Below are 16525 nucleotides of genomic sequence, written 5' to 3' on the forward strand. Positions count from 1 at the left end.
TTAAGGAAAATCACGAAGTCTGGAAAAAAATTAGGAGCTAAACAGCCTACACCCTCAAAAAAATAAAGCAAAACAATTGTGCACACAAAAACACACACAAGTGTGTGCACTCACACCACACACATGTAAGGGCCCAGGATTAATCCCTTAATTGTTTGTGGACCTAGGTTATTTTTTTTTTCTTTTTTTAACTCTGGCTGAGCTCTTTTTTTTTTTTTTTTCTCTCCTTTTTCCTTCTTTTTTTTTTTTCTTTTCTTTTTTAAATCTGCCACATGTTTTCCAAAACTAAGAACTGAATATTTCTCCCCAGTTATACTCTTTGGATTTATGCCAGCATTGGTTTTTTTATGTCCAGTGGGGAAAAAGTAAGCCTGGTAAGTATTGTATGAACTGCAGCTTTATTCTAAAGTTCCTCTGGATGACTAATCACTTTTAACCAGCTCTTCCCTCCTCCACACCTTACCACATTCCTCCCTCCAAAAAAAAAAGCAAAAAATGAAAACAAACAACAACCCCCCCCCACCAATGTACAGGCTATAACTCGGTGTTTTCTTAACAAACAGTCTGCGGTGTTTTCACTTTGGCCACTGTTAAAGATGCAGGCATAGAGAAGGGAGTGTTGGACTAGCATGTATTAAAGAAAAAGGAACATTAACATTGCAGATCTCTCTCAGAAAGACTAAAACACTAACAAATACAAGTCGATGCACGTTTGCTTTAAACTAGTGTAATTCTTTTTCACATTAGATTAAACATCATTTTGTGTACCAAACATTACAGTGCTGTTTATCTCCTCCAACCATGCAAAGAATAGTTAAAAACGTGCCACTTCTGCCCACAAATAGAATATGACCAATTCCCCTATATACCTTCCAAAATCAGGATTTGAAATGAGAAAAACAGAACCATCCTCCTTTAAAAGCTTTATAACGAAATTTAGACACAAAGCTGCCACTTAATACCAAGATGGCACAATTTACAGATTTTTACAGAAAGTTCACATTAAGTCAACTGACACTTCTCTCAGCCTCATCATTTGAAAGGCCGTATCCTGCAAGGTCAGAAAGTGATGACTTTGAAAGGATCCTGAACTTAGAGCTCCCATCTACAAGAGCAGGAACAGTAGGTGTCCAGGAATTTTGAAATACTTGGTATTTAACACCTTCAACTCACATAAAGAATTTGAGGCACTCAGAAATTTACAGGATCAAGCCTTACAGAGGTAGAAGAGACTTAACTGGTGCAGTAATTCACAAAACTTTCTAGAGGGCTGCCAGACAACTTTCTGAAAATCTTCAAGTGTGAATCACGCTTCAATGCTTGCCCATGAAAACACAGGAACTGCAATACATCTGGGGACCAAAGCAGCATCCAAACAAAACTGCTGCTTGGTTATGGACTGAGCATCTCCACAGTAAAACTGGTGAAGAATGAAGGCAATTTAATGTTCCGCAAATAAGTAGGGACAGCAATCACAGCACGTGTGACTTTTACTTTTGCTCTCTTGACTGACATACCCACCCCCCTTTCCTCATTCCTCTCAGCATCTCTGATAAACAGCATTGCAAGTTGGTTTAAAAAAAAAATTTACAAGAGAGAGTTCTGTTGGTCACCTATTTACATGTGGCATCACTCCACAAGGAGCTTGATCTCATTGGCTAATAGCTGGTTCATGTTGAAGAGAGCCCCCGGGAGCTTGGTGAGCAACTCTCTCTCCGTGGTCTCAGGGTCGCTGTCGACAGAGCTGGAGCTAGCACTCATGTTGTCGACAGCGGCCCCAGCTGGAGGGCCCAGCTCTGGCTCGCTAGTCTCGCTGGCCGTGGACACCACGGAGAGCAAGGACATGCGCCGCGTCAAGCGGCCGGGGGCCAGCAGGGAAGCGGCATAGTCCGCTATGATACCAGCTACATCTAAATTACAAGCCTTGTCAAAGGCAATGAAACCTACATTTGCATTGGCCTCGCAGACGTAGAATGAGCCGTCGTCCTTCATCAGCAGGTCAATGCCGCACACATCCATCCCCAGGATGTTTGACACTTGGACTGCCAACTGCTTGCCTTGTTCGCTCAGCGCGCACATCATTCCTACACCACCTGGAAAAAGTGAAAAAAACTTGCTGTCTGCACGCAGGTCACAGGTGACTGACATCCTTCTCAATCGGGCGGTGCTTTTCGGTTGGGAAGCTTCAAAGTGAGCCTGCAAGCACACTGCCGATGACTTAGAAAGTGACCTCTTTCCCACTGTGACTACTAATGAACTTGATTCCACACCAGGATTTTTAAAGATTCTGACCTGCCTTTGGCAGGTCAAGATTATGATTTGTTTAAAAACAGTTAAGCGATTACTTTTTTGGTCAGGAAAAAAATACACATTTTTATGATCCCAGGATATGAAAAAAATGAACTAAGAAACCACCCTTGTTCCTTCTAAGACAGAGGTTTTCCTTACATGTTTGTAAGTGATCACAAGAAATATTTCAGCAAAATTAAACCTAGAGCTATTGCTAAGACTACAACTCTAACTGTAGATATAATTGAGGGGAATGGGGATTAAGACTATCATCTGCTCACATCCCTCTCAACTTGCTATCACAGGTTACTGTCTCTAAAGCAAGAATTAGGGAACATTTGTGTCTGAACTTCAGCTGGTCAAGTTCACAGTCCATCACCTAGGTATTAACTGACTCAAGCTTCATCTATCACAATACTTAAATTTAAAAATAAACCAAACAAAAAAAAACCATAAAAACAAACATTTAGAAAAATCTTTCAGGCTATACTTCCTCTGCATAAAGCAGTAACTAAAATCTCTCAGGCATTTTGACTAACCAAAACTGCACTACACATGAACACACTTTGTCCCATCCCTGCTCAGGTTCTGTACAGTTTCAACCAGGCACCCTCAAACATCCTTCCTCCTTTTACCCTCAGAAACCCCCATGTCCAACACCCAAAACTCTGCAGAATCTTAGTTCTGAGTATGCTACAATCCATGCATCCTCCTCTTTCTCCCAGATATGGTCTCTGGGGGAAGAGGTAACAGGGAGGAATCTGACAGACTTAAGGTAGCACAGAAGATGCACAGTGCAATCCAATTGCTTATTGCCTTCAACACTTTGCTCACTTAACATTTTCTTCTATTCTCTTGCCAACTGACTGACTCCTCCACTCCCCTTAAGTGTTGTTTCTCTCTTCCTTCATTTTCTGTTCCTCTCAGCAGGATGAAACAAATGATAATATGACATTAGCATCAAACTGCCATTACCACATCAAGTTGCTCCATTTGTGTTCCAGAACTTTCCCCTGCTTGTCATCATCCCATCTACCAAATACTTTGAGCAAAAATCATCTCTCCTTCTGTGTTTGCTCAACATGCTTCTTACTTAATCCTTATTCTTGTGTTTCCCCTTTAAACCCCCAGCAGCAAGCAAAATTAACACAAAATAACACCTGCAGCTTATTTCAGTCAGTTTTATGGTTTTTCAACTGGGTTGAAATATCCTGATCAAAACTATGAGCAATGCTTTTCCTACCAAGTGAGCAGTTACTCTGCATCCTCCCATCTGTCGAGCAGCGGAGCATGGTGCCCACCACACGGCCTCCCACTACGATGACGCGCACATCCTTGCCATGGGACTCCTTAACGTATTTTTGAAATAAGTAAGGGGCATCGTGACGGATCAAATGGCTTAGGTCTGCCAAATGGTGCTTGTCTCGTGCCAGGAACACAGCTTTACCTGTATGGAGGAAAGAACATCGGGATGTTGAAAGCACTTAGCCATCTGAGCTGCATCAATGATTCAGCACATGAAAGTAAAACCTCTGACCAGCACAGCGCCCATTCTCAGAGGCCCCATCTGTGGGTTATACATTATCCGCTACCAATTCTTCCATGGACAACAGAGTTCCACTGATTCAGTGCTTTTAAGTGTTAAAGTACTGACAGAGCTGAGGAGACGTGAGTTTAAAAAAAAAGAAAAAGAAGCAAGGAAAAAGAAAAAAAGCTTTAGATTAAGGAGGTGGTCTTGCATTTTCAACTTCCTTTGGTACAAGTCCTTAGTGAGAGAACAAAAGGAAGAAATACTTAAAGAGCAGCCAACATGTAATTAATAACAATTCTGATCATCCAAGAGGACAGGACCCACAGCCTACAGCTTTGACACTCGGGAACCAACAACATGAAACTGTTAAACACTGGGCATCTAAGAACTCTGAAGTCCTTAGTGTGCCACTGCAGAATCACCCACTTCCTTCTCTGTTAGGAAGTTCCTGAGAGCCGCTCTTCCCAATACTCAAAAGGGCTCACAAATCCAGAATGAAGTTTGCAATGGAAGAACTCCATTCAGAGGAAAACATTCCACTCCCCAGTATCCAAGATAATTTACCAGAAGATTCCACAAAACATAAAATGAATGGATTCCTACAACTGAAAAAAAAAAAAACCTCTTTGACAAATCACTAGATTTTCTGCAAGCAAACATCTCTAGGACCTGTATTTTTTAACCTAAAATCAGTAATTTCATTCCCTTTCATTTTTAGAGCACATCAGACTTCTTAGTTCTTTTCCAGTTATATTCATACTGATTAAAGCCATCCCTAAAACAGACTCTACTACTTTCTATCCAATTTCCAGTCTCACAAGACTGCATCCCTTTCCATCTTTATCTACATTTCCCAACTTCTTTTCCCCTTCCTTAAGGGCTCTATGTCATACTAGATTTATGTTTTGCAATAAAGCTGCACACTTTCTCTTGTAGCAGAACTGTCATTCAATTCTGCTACAGTGTTAACAGAGTACAAACATAAACTGATAAACTGCCTTCCCTAAGTAAGAACAGAAATGAACCAGTAGCATTCCACCAAGTGCTCCTATGCCCAACTAGAGCAGCCTCTGTTTAGATAGGATTTAAAGTCTCCATAACACAGGACACTGCTTGAGGAACATGGAATTTCTCATGACAGAGACATGAGAATGTAAGCTTAAAATTCACAAAAGAAAAAAACCTCCATCGCCTTTCTTCCACTCCAAACTTTATCTAAGGGCAATTAATAATCCTACTGTATCCCTGAAATGGAATAGGAAGAATGATGCCTTGGAGAGGAACTGCTTAGCTCTTGTGAATTATGCAGCAGCATGACATCTTGGCAAAACCAGGATTGGCCCATTTGCTGGAACAGCAACCTGTGCAGAAAATTGGCCTAGAAGAGCACGACTTTTATTCATCAGCCAGTACCAACGACCATGTTTGCCTATTTATTTTAAATATAATTTGCAAATGGGTGCTCTTCAATTACTTTGAAAAAGTTCCCCCAACTCTCTTAGTGTGAAAATATATATACTTTGCATAAATTTGCTTTAAAATACCTGGAATTTAAAGTGCTTTAAAGCAAAACTTGTAAACAGATTTACAGGAATCCTGGCTAAAAAAGGGAGAAGAAAATCAATAGCTGAAACTCTAAAATTATTTAGTAGATCTTCACAAGAGGCAGTGTTAAGTCAAACCCACTGTCTCAGATATTCCACACTGTCAAGTTCATCTTGCTGCAACATCAAACTCCACCTTGGCTTTAGAGCTCCACCCGCACTTTAAAACCACACTAACAGGTACTGCTGCCAACAGCAGCAGGTCAGATCTTCCTCAGCCCCAGCGTTTTGCTCCCTTCCATTACATCAACACAAGCATCTGTGCAAGTGCTAAGTCATGTAAGGAATTAATCTGAGTAAAAATAACCCATCTAGATCCATTCAACATCAGTTCCTGAACCCATTTACTATATGGCTACAGAAGCATTCATGCCAGCACAAGAGAAGCATCAGAGCAGCAGAGTGAGGGCAAACTGACAGACAGAAAAAAAGAAAGAAATGGTGTCTCCTAGTTATGATTTTGTTTGAAGTAATTCCTGGTTTTGTGCTTTAACTTCATTTTTAATCTCTTTTTAGATCTAGTATTTATGGAATTTGTTTTAAAGTATATTAAAAACAGAGCAACTTACTGTGCAAATAATCTCTGAAATTGATTTAAACATGGTTTCCTTTAGTAACCACTAACTAACACTAAATTAAGTTGATGTTTATTTTATATTCAACACTTGAAACAAAAGACTAATACCAGAGCAATTTAATTTGAAACTGTAGTAATACCACTGGCACTGTCAGAGGTATTTTTCTGAAAAATAGAGATCCAGTTTTACAAACAATATGGAAGATTTTATTTAAATCAGAACCCTAATTATAGACAGCCAAGAAAGAAAAAAGTCATTGAATGAACTGAGATTTCATTTCTTAGGCCTATTTAAAAACATCCCTAAAATCCATGCAGGCTTCTTTCAACTTCACAAAGGCCAGACCTCCCATTATTCCAGTTTAAAGCTTTCCTCATAGAAGTCACCAATGCACCATAATTTCGAATGCTTTCCATCATGCCCTTGCAAGACTGAGTTCTACTAAAACTGTTTCCCAGTGCTGCACTCTATTCAACATTCAGCATTCAAGGGTGGTAGAATTTAGATGTATTGGTACGAAGTCCAACATCTAACAGATCTTCTTAGCTAGCATTCCTTGATGAGACAAAATCTTGGAGTGCTGCTCAGAATACTCCTTGCTCTCACCCCTGACCTCACACCCACCTCGATGACCCCGCGTGTTCTTCACCACCATAGGGAACTCCAGCACTTCCGCCTCATCAATCATTTTGGAAAAATTCTCATGACCACCTGGCAAAAAGAAAACCAACAACATTATGTGCCACCAGTCTGCTGTGGCCAAATTTGGGATGTAATTGCCATACATTCCTCCCACCCTTACAGCTTAGATAATGCAGAAAAAATTATCAGTTAAGACCTTGGTCATGGAGCATGATCAGACTTTGAAGATGTTTATTACATGTGGGATACTAAGACCTACTTCCTTTGGAATTGAAGACACAAGCTGTCAAAGGCCTCTTGATCACAATCCCAAAAGACTCAATCTAATCTTCCAAATCTGAATGCCCCAGTTCTACCATCTTGTTCCAGTTTATCCCTTTTACTTTATCAACTCCCATGTTTTCTAATGTCTAACAGGAAAATAGGACAACATAACACTAGTAACAGCTCCATCCAAACTATTAACCAAGAAAGTAACACAGAACACAATGACAAGGCATAATCCACAGACCAGCAACAACCCAGACCTTGTCAGTCCACCTCCTCCCTTCTGAAGGCTTAAGTCTCCTGTATGTCATTCTCCCTATATCCTGAAGTAGTACTTCAACTTTTAATCTTGTTGCATCTGTAAGGACCTTAGAAAGTAGCTTCTAATGGCCATTCACACAATTATGGTTGATACTTCAAGGTTACTTGAGTTCAATTTAAAGAAGGTTGACCATAAGAAATAAAGAAATAAAGAGTAAATTCAGCAGACAAAGGGACAAGCCTCCTCTAACACACTGTGCAGTAAAGTGGAGAAATCAAGACAAGACACAGTCATAAAGCCAGCAGCAGCCATCAAGACCCTGCCATGGAGTTGAACACATGTCATGGAGTAACACGTCATTCAGCACACCCTGCTTTACTTGGCAAAGTCAGCTCTCACTGATAACTTGATACTTGTGGTTTAACAAAACAGAAAGAAAAAAGAAAAAAAGAAAAGAAAGTCATGCTTCTGTCAAATTCCAGAGGCAGGCACTAACAGAAGTGGGAGTTACGATCAAACAGGTATATTCTTCAATTTTTAAGTATCATTCATGGTCTCCCCTTCCCCCCAAAAATTAAAAACTCATTCCCTTTTCAACAATTTAGAGCAACCACATGTATAAAGAAAGGGTAAGTTTGTTCTCAAATGTGTTTTCATGGTAATTGATGGAAACAGTAATTCACAGTAATTGATAGAAAGCCATGTCAATTTTTTTTCTCGTTTTGTAAAGTTCCCATTACAAAAGCCTATTGATGCAATCACAAAAAGCAGAGGAAAGCACTGGTATTCCCAGAAGGAACAGAAGGTTGAGAGGTGTCTGCAGTTCTTTAATAGATTGTAATTAAAACAAGAAATAGCATAGGTAGCTCAGGCAAATGGTTCCTCTAATCTAGCACTCTGTCAGGAACCAGAGATACCAGAGATTCCAAAGGCAGGCACATTAAACAATAATTAACTGTTTTGATGGGAAACAAAGCCCAAACTATTGTTAAAAGGGCCCATACTCTTTGCTACTCTTGTTCTTTCACAAAAACTAATGTATTTGCAGACACTGTTATTCATACAGGAGTTTAATCTACTTTCAGGTTGTACCAAAGTCTAGTTTTCTGCAGTACTTATGTACAAGCTCTTGCCTGTTGTTTTGGGCAACTGGAAAAGAACAGAAAGTATTATAGCACTAACAGCCAAAGTCAGTTGCTTGGAAGGCTGAAGTATAGTTCAAGTACTCTTTTCAAAGTATCAAAAGGTACTAACAAAGACAAAACCAGAATCTGGGTGTCATGACTTTAACTTCCTTTCTGGTTACTGAACACTTCCAGCTGTGGAACTGGCTACTTAAATTGCTATGGATTTCCAAAACTTGGATCTTTTGCACTGCAAAAGCCTAAGTTGTCCAGGAAACTCTGCTACCTTTTTGATCCAACAGCCTTACCATATGAAAAAGTGTCTGGAAGAGGCACACCATGGCCAGCAAGTTCCTGAAATGTCCAGAACTTGTTGACACAGTTGAGGATGGCTTGAGGGCGATTCATCAATCGGCAGCCCATCTTCTCTAGGTGGCGAAGGACTGTGATGTCGCTGTCACTCTGGACCCAAGGTGTTGGCACACGCACTACCACCACTTGCGGGTAAGCAGTAATGAGCTCCCCTTTCACCCGGAGACCTAAAGAAGGAAGAGAGAAAAACATCCCAGTCTTAAGTCATAAGGTCTCCAGGAAAAGGTAAACAGGCACATCAATACTGCAGTATCTGTGATCACAGAGATACCAGACTTCCAACAATGAGTGTTAAAACAGCACAACTCTCCCTAGCACGCATCTCATCAGTTGTGCTTTCATTCATGTCACTCTTAACTCACTTAAAACTAGGACCAAGCAAAAACCAAATGTAATTAGGGCACACAGTCTTGGGCTCCTTCTCAGGGTGAAGGACATTTGTTTATAGGTTGACACTCTGTCCTTTCTATGGGTATAAGCTGAACACTACACTTACATCAGCTGTATCAACAGCTCATGAAGTTCCTGCCTCCCACTGCTGGTTCTTGCCTACAGGATGCAGTTCATACCTTTCCCAGTCCCAGCTGTATTGATCCCTCTCTTTGTGGTACCAGGTTACACAACATATTGCCAAAGTAACAGAGACTAGATACGAGCCTTAAAAAAACACAAAAAACCAGCACTATTTTTAACAGGTCATTTCAACAATCTGATTTACATTAAATTAAGTACTCAGAAAAAACTTTATCAGCTAACAGGTAACAGCCTGTGACAAAGGCAGGAACTAGAAGGAAAGCCAGCTTTGCCACCAAGATCAATATATTACTTAATCATAACTTATAGTTTTATAGTAATTCTCTGAAAAAAAACCACTGAAAGACAAGCTGAAGGAATAGGAATACAACACGATTGGACAGAAAGGCATCAAGCTCGATGAGACAGTCTGGCATCTGAGGATGGGAAAAGACAAACAAGGTTTGATATTCACTTTATCTGCCTTATGTTGAAAGCAAAACTTTATGACTTCAGCAAAAAATACTCAGCTCACACTGCTGTCAGCACCTTAAGGGTTAAAAAACAAAATAAAACACAACAACAAAAAAAGTGAGCTGAGTAATCACAGTGCATCTGCATGTTGTGCCTACCAAAAGCCACCTGTAACTAGTGAGATCTAACCAAATTTTATTACCTGATTACTGTATTCCAAAGATGCTACGTTACAAATACAGACTTGTATCTACTCTACATTAAGGCACCAATTGCCAGGCTATGGATTTCATTTCAAGGTCCATTAGAATTAACTGGGGGGCAATTGTGAGGGAGGGGGAAGAGAAGAAGGGGCGGGGGGGGGGGCGGGGGGGGGGGTGTTCCCCTCTCTGTACTTCCCTTTTTCCTTTTCTTCTTCCAACCAGGATGTATTTTAGACCTTGCATTAAACATAATGAAGCAACCACCTAACTCCCAAAATGGAAGTTGAAATGTGCTGCCCAGTCCTCAGGAGAACACAGAACCACACTCTGGAAAGGCCAAAACAGAGCCACATCCAATACAAATCCCTTTTTCAAATCCCCACAGCCATAATTGCACAGAGATGAGCAAACATAAGCAGACGGGTGCTCTGGCTGCTCACCTCATTAGCACCAAGCACTGCCGCATTGCAGCTGACATGACTCGCGTGTTTAAGCAAGCAGGCTTCAGACACACACACACCCCCCATTTTAGAGAGGCATCTCAAGCAAGATTAAAAACAAGACACTGCTACAAACCTAAGCAGACCGTGAACAGCACAAAATGGACTACCATCTCCTTTAGCCAGAAAAGGAGTACAGATTCAGCAAGCAGAATATTTTTTACTTATTATTCAGATTCCACCTTACACATGTATTTTCCCATTTAGGTGCATGCCCAATTACACCCACTTTTTACCAATGTAATTGCATGCATGTCCTGATCCACATGCAAGCTGTGCAACAATCATTTTAAAAAGGACTGCATTTTCTACACAGCCCAAGAATTGCCACCGTTATCTGTGCTGTGAACCAAAACGACACAGTTTTCCAATTCATAATCTCTCAGTCTATTTTGTTGTTTTGCTTTAAAGTCGTGCCACACGCTGAAGTTTTGCACCATGGAGTCTGAAAAAGAAAAACAGCAGTTTGAGGAGATGTGTTTGTCTCACCTGGAGCTCTCCTGAATACCTGTGTTAGACTTGACTATCAGAGTAGTGTAAATTTAGCCAGGCCACCATCCCCCCAAAATGATTCTGGAAGTACAATGATGTTATCAATAGCGTGAGCTTTTGTTTCAGATTGAGTCATATTCTCTGGTCTGGATACTATTCTCCCCACAACAAAATTTCTCTCCCCTTACAGAAGGCAGTTTGCAAACAAAAAGAAGAGCTACTCAATGAAATGTATAATTTGAATCACTACTACTGACATGCGCCATAAAAATTAGCTGCAGTTTCCCAGCAACACAGTGCTGCAAACAGAAGCAGCTTTATTACAGTAAAAAGGAGAGGCAGATTCTGCCATTTTTAAACAAGCATGCATTCAGCATTCCATCTGAGACCCATCAGCTAACAATCAGGTTAATGGTCATTATTGCCAAGTGGGCTGATGAAATAATATTTATTCACTATGATGTGCTGAAAGCAGTAACACAGAAGATATTAATATGTATGGGTATTTTTTTATTTAAATAAAGATTCATGAATGCAAAGAGGAATAAGGGAAAATAAGACTACAGAGATGTTACTTAGTTGTTAAGAGGTATTTTTTTTTTTTTTAAATTATAGGTTTTGCTAAGATGAAAGGGACCCACAAGGGTCATCATGCCCAACTCCTAGCACTGCACAGAACAGCCCCAATAACCACACCCTGTGCTTGTGAGCATTGTCCAAACACTTTTTGAGTTCTGTCAGGCTTGGTGCAGCGATGACTTTCCTGGAGAGCGAGCCTGTTCAGTCTCCAAACACTCTCTGCGTAAGAGCCTTTCTTGATATATAACAACCTAAACCTCCCCTGACTCAGCTCCAGGCCATTCCCTCGAGTCCTGTCACTGGTCACCACAGAGAAGAGATCAGTTTCTGCCCCTCTGCTTCCCCTCATGAGAAACCTACAGACAACTCAAGGTCTTCCCTCAGCCTCCTCTTCTTCAGGCTTAACAAGCCAAGTGACCTTTTTCACAGCTTGGCACACAGCTGCACACAGCTGATATGAACCCTCTTTTCTTTGCAGTTATAGAGCCATCCTGATCTCAAAAACAGTAATAGCAGGCCAGACTCGCTGCTGCCTGTGGACAATGAACTGACCTCACAAACACACAAAAGGCAGACACTAAGATCATACAGAAATACCTTGACAAATAACAAGTTGATCCATTTGTTGACTTTTTCAGTGGATGCCCATGACATTGCAGACACAGCAAAGAGACAGCTATACGGTCCTTTGAAGTACCAATACTATAAGCAAGGAAAGGGAGATTTCAAGCTCATCCAATACTATGAACTTTCTCATCATATAACAACCATTTTACCAGTGCCTGAGGAACAATTTTTTAGATTATCGTAAAATACTTGGGTATTCTTTGGCTTTATGATAGAAAGACTCCTGAGTTGAAATATCACACAATAAAAACAGATGTAAACCTTGCTCTTGAATAAGACCTATTCTTTCACTCAGTTCCACCTGTCTTTGCTCTTCCTCTGCAAGACAATATTCTCCAAAATGGATAATGGTACACCTATAACATTATACACCAATCATCACAGTATTCAGACAAAGTACAAAAGAAATTTTTGCAATGTGAACTGTAATCACCTGAGAATAAACTTGACCAGTTACACTATAACCCCCGAAGTCAGAGCCTCAAGTTTCTCTCAAAAACAGCTGAGTAGGTAAATGCATGATTATTCATCAGTTGGCCCAACCAGTCCTCCTGCTTTTCACTCCCAAAGAACAGCAGGCAAGCTTAAAATGCAAAGCAGCTGGTCTCTGCTAAAAAGGGTTATTTTGACCCAAAAGGTAGAAGTCATCACATGAACCTGTGAATACCACAGAAAACAGACAGAGCATTAAACAGTACTAAAGACAGAAGAACGAGGAAGAGATGACTACTGCTGTTACCTGTGAGATCAGAAGATATTTATCTACACCCTTATGAAGTTGCTGAGGCACTAACCTACAGCATGGCAGAGCCTATTCGCATAGTAAGACACTCGGGATGACAGCTGTCTCTCAAAAACCTGATTTAAAGCAATTTTAGGGAGGACAAACATGCCCTGAGAAAAAAAACACAATGATGGCATTTTGGATGGCTAAAAAAGATCAAGATTTCAAGTAACTGTGTGACTTCTGAACATTTTAATTCACATCCAAGCAGTATTTTAAATTGCTAACATTTTTGAAACTCATTATATTCCTTCAGCCTACACAAATCCCTTTCAATCTCTACAAGAATCATTCATCAGCAGATTAGTAACTACTGTCAAGCAGTATCTCATGTCCAGTTTGCATGTTACAAACAATTGTACTTTTAGCTGAAACAATGCAAATATGTCCACAGAAAGAACGTAGTTTCAGAAGGTAAATCTAAAAACTTGAAAATTGCAAGGACATCAAAAATAATTTCAGATGCTTTATATATCTTGATTTAGCAAACATCAGGCACTTTTAACAAAAGATTAAACTTTAGTAATATTAAATAAATTTATAAAAGACCACGCTTTTCACTGTGCCTGGAGACAGCTGGTACACTGCCTTGCTACCCATGAACGCTCATGACCTTTCAAATCCATTTCTGACCAAACAGATTAAAAGAGCAGGAATGATGCACAAAATGCGGGTTTGCCAAAGCTCCCTATGCAGTGCTTCCATGAATGCAGCAACATAAAACATTCTAGTCACCACCTTCTTTCAAATTGACTTCCAAACGTATATATTTCACAGAATTTGTCTGAGAATTGTGTGGCTATGAGAAGTGCCCAAATGTGACAACAAAGTTAATTATTCCATGTACAATGTGGATAACTATGCAAAGAATCCTCACTGTGTGGCCTCAGCTGCCACAGGCTGCCATTTTAACTTCAGTGACTACTTCTGTCTTTAGCGAAACCCCCAGTAAACACCAGCTTTCTTAAGCATGTAAGTAAAACGAAGCAGGAAAAAAAATGTTTCAGTATTCAGACAGCTACAGTATGTGGAGTACTTTTTCTAACAGGCATACCAGCATAGAAATGGATTAATGGTTGGTCATCATGCATGCTGCCATTACAAAAAATAAAATCTGAAGAATGTCACTAGCACAAAACATATACCAACTCCCACCACATTCCCAACAGGAGCTAGCAGGGTCTGGGAACTTCCAGATACATTACCCAGATTTTTCCTCAGAGATCTGTGTGCTACTCTGAAAATCTCCAGCTCTCAGAACTTTGTTACACAAATTTATTCATCCACCCATCCATGCAGTTGCTAACGTTTCCCAAATGAACAATCACTCAGCAAGCAGGCTATAATGAATTCAACTCAGTCAGCTGGGAGAAACAGGCAAGCCTTCTATCACATAAACCTTTCCTCCTATTTTGATGATATTACATCCCGTTACTTCCTCTTCACAATTCATCAGTTGCTCTCACAGACATCACTGGATTTTTCTACAATCCTGGACTGACCCCTGCCCTCAAATCAGTGCACTCCTATTTCTGGTTCATTCGTCCTCCCAATATCTGTCACCCAGAAGACACTGCATAATATTTGCATTAAATCATTATAAAGTGTTTAATAATTATTTACAGTTTACTTGCAGGGAGTTAAATGTGTTTCACCCTAATTGCAATACTAAAGCAAGCTTAAAGCACAGAAGGGAGATATCCCAAACTTTAATAGCAGATTACTGCAATAACAAGTTATACATTTCCTCAATAACTCAACCACAACTAAATCTCTAAAATTTTCAAAACTCAGAATTACTTCAAACATACTGCCAAGACTGTATCAGAATTTAGGAATAATTAACAGAAGTAGAATTAACATTAATGAAATACTACTCTATACCTCAAAAGCTTACTTCTATATTGATTTAACTTTATGTATCTATGTTATAACCTAACTATAAACAACATAAAATTCCCAGAAATTGGGTGATAAACATTTTATTTTTCCAAATTTTTTCAACTCTTGATTGAAAAACATAACTTCATTGAAATATATAAGTCTTTCGGTGCAATTGGCAATTCCTGAGGTTTTTGCCAAAGAAAGAGGCAGTCACTGAAGTTAAATTCCTCTTCTGAGAAGTGGCTGCTTGTGGCAGCTGTATGCTAGATAAAACTAGATCACATTTTAAATGCAATTTTATTTGAACCAGAACTTAACCTCTGAAAGGCAGCTAAGCACTGAAATTTTAGAGAACCACCAATTTATTAACACCAAACTGAACTTCCCCTTTGAAGTCGCACAGGAATTTTCTCTGTATCACTTATCACCTGACAGACATGGTTTATTAGTCTGAACATTAAGTTGTCACAATTCCTCCAAAATTTCACTGCCATGTAAAAGCCTCTTTGGTATCTAGTATTGCCAAGCTATTTTTTACCCTAGTATCCACAGGAACAGATTTCTACAATAGTTCCATGCTGGGTGTTTTAAGTTTATATTCTCTCCCTTCCTATCCTGCTCACTATTTTTCAAATCAAATTACCAAGTGCTAGCATTCAACCCTATGTGTTCAATATGACCTGACCCTCCTTCTCCACAAAATCTTAACCAGAAAGGCCTTCCCATCAAGATACACTTCCATAGCTCAGCAGTGCCAAGGAAATCACACTGAACAGAAACAAAACTGATCTCTCTAGAACAGTACTATGCCACTGTATTCCAAAAAAAAAAAAAAAAGCATTTTGGAAACCAGGAGCTGTATATTTAGCAAGGTCTTATGATGAAACCTTTCCCAAAACCCACTGCTCAGCACAAACCACACTTCAAAAGGAGACATCTGTTTATAATCCAGACATGGTATTTTAGTTTCTATGTAGTTTAGGTGGAGCCTCTTGTATCTCATTAGGATTTTTGTACAATAGATCCACAAGGTGATCTCAGGACATTCTTTGGCCAATTAAGCATAATTGACAATGTTTTAAAAGTCTAAAGCATCCTCAACTGAGAGAACATCCATTTGTGGCAGGTATCTGTCCTGTATCATCTATCCAGAGCCTACCAACACTGAGAGCCTTAGAAATAACAAGTTCTGGAATCCCCTCCCCAACTCAAATGCAGAAAGTCATAAACACTAAACAATCTCATCCTAATTCAGTGTTTCAGAACAAGAACAGAATCATAAAATCATTAAGGCTGTAAAAAACATCTAAAATCAAGTCCAACCATTAACCTAAAATTGTTAAACGTATGTAAACTATTTATTTTGCATACATATTTGTTTACACATATTGCTAAATATATGTGAACCTTATTGTAAACTAACTCCACTCTTAACACTCAATCAGTCCTTCCCATGTTTTACATGTGCTGTTTCTGCTCATTCTGCATATCAGGTGAAGGAAAAAAGTTAAGGATACATCTGAAAAATAAAAGGGTGATTGGAAAGGTCTTTCCAAAAGCAGAGAGAAATCCCAAGGAAGATTTCAAGCAAGCCATAATATGTTCTCCTTCAATCTGAGATGAATCTAATTTTTTTCCTGTAATATCAAAACGTACTAAAAACATTTAAAATGCCTAACATAATGCACCTCATCTCTCTGCTACCAAACAATACCTTCTTACACCAGAAGATGTAAGAAGGTATTATTTACTAAAGCAAAGTGCTGAAGCTAAGTGGGGAAGCATCCAACACAAGTTTTC

General features: G+C 39.5%; 1 protein-coding gene across 15 annotated transcripts in view; it reads right to left on the bottom strand.

Moving 5' to 3' along the window:
• Positions 1–379: 379 nt before the first annotated feature.
• Positions 380–16525, bottom strand: part of RIMKLB (ribosomal modification protein rimK like family member B) — a 41714-nt gene continuing 25568 nt past the window's right edge. For 9 of the 15 annotated variants that reach the window (XM_086882436.1, XM_086882440.1, XM_086882435.1 and 6 more), the window contains 4 exons: positions 8606–8836; positions 6627–6713; positions 3533–3736; positions 380–2093 (listed from right to left, as the gene is read on the bottom strand). In XM_086882436.1, coding sequence (XP_086738562.1) covers positions 1630–2093; positions 3533–3736; positions 6627–6713; positions 8606–8836 — 986 coding nt within the window. In that variant the 3' untranslated portion in view covers positions 380–1629. Of the gene's footprint in view, positions 2094–3532; positions 3737–6626; positions 6714–8605; positions 8837–10690; positions 10805–12027; positions 12133–16525 lie in introns of all 15 variants that reach the window. The other 6 variants (XM_086882432.1, XM_086882431.1, XM_086882433.1 and 3 more) reach the window with 2 other exon arrangements.

The sequence above is a fragment of the Cyanistes caeruleus genome, chromosome 3 (genome assembly GCF_971803275.1).
Source record: "Cyanistes caeruleus chromosome 3, bCyaCae1.hap1.1, whole genome shotgun sequence".
Classification (NCBI taxonomy): domain Eukaryota; kingdom Metazoa; phylum Chordata; class Aves; order Passeriformes; family Paridae; genus Cyanistes; species Cyanistes caeruleus.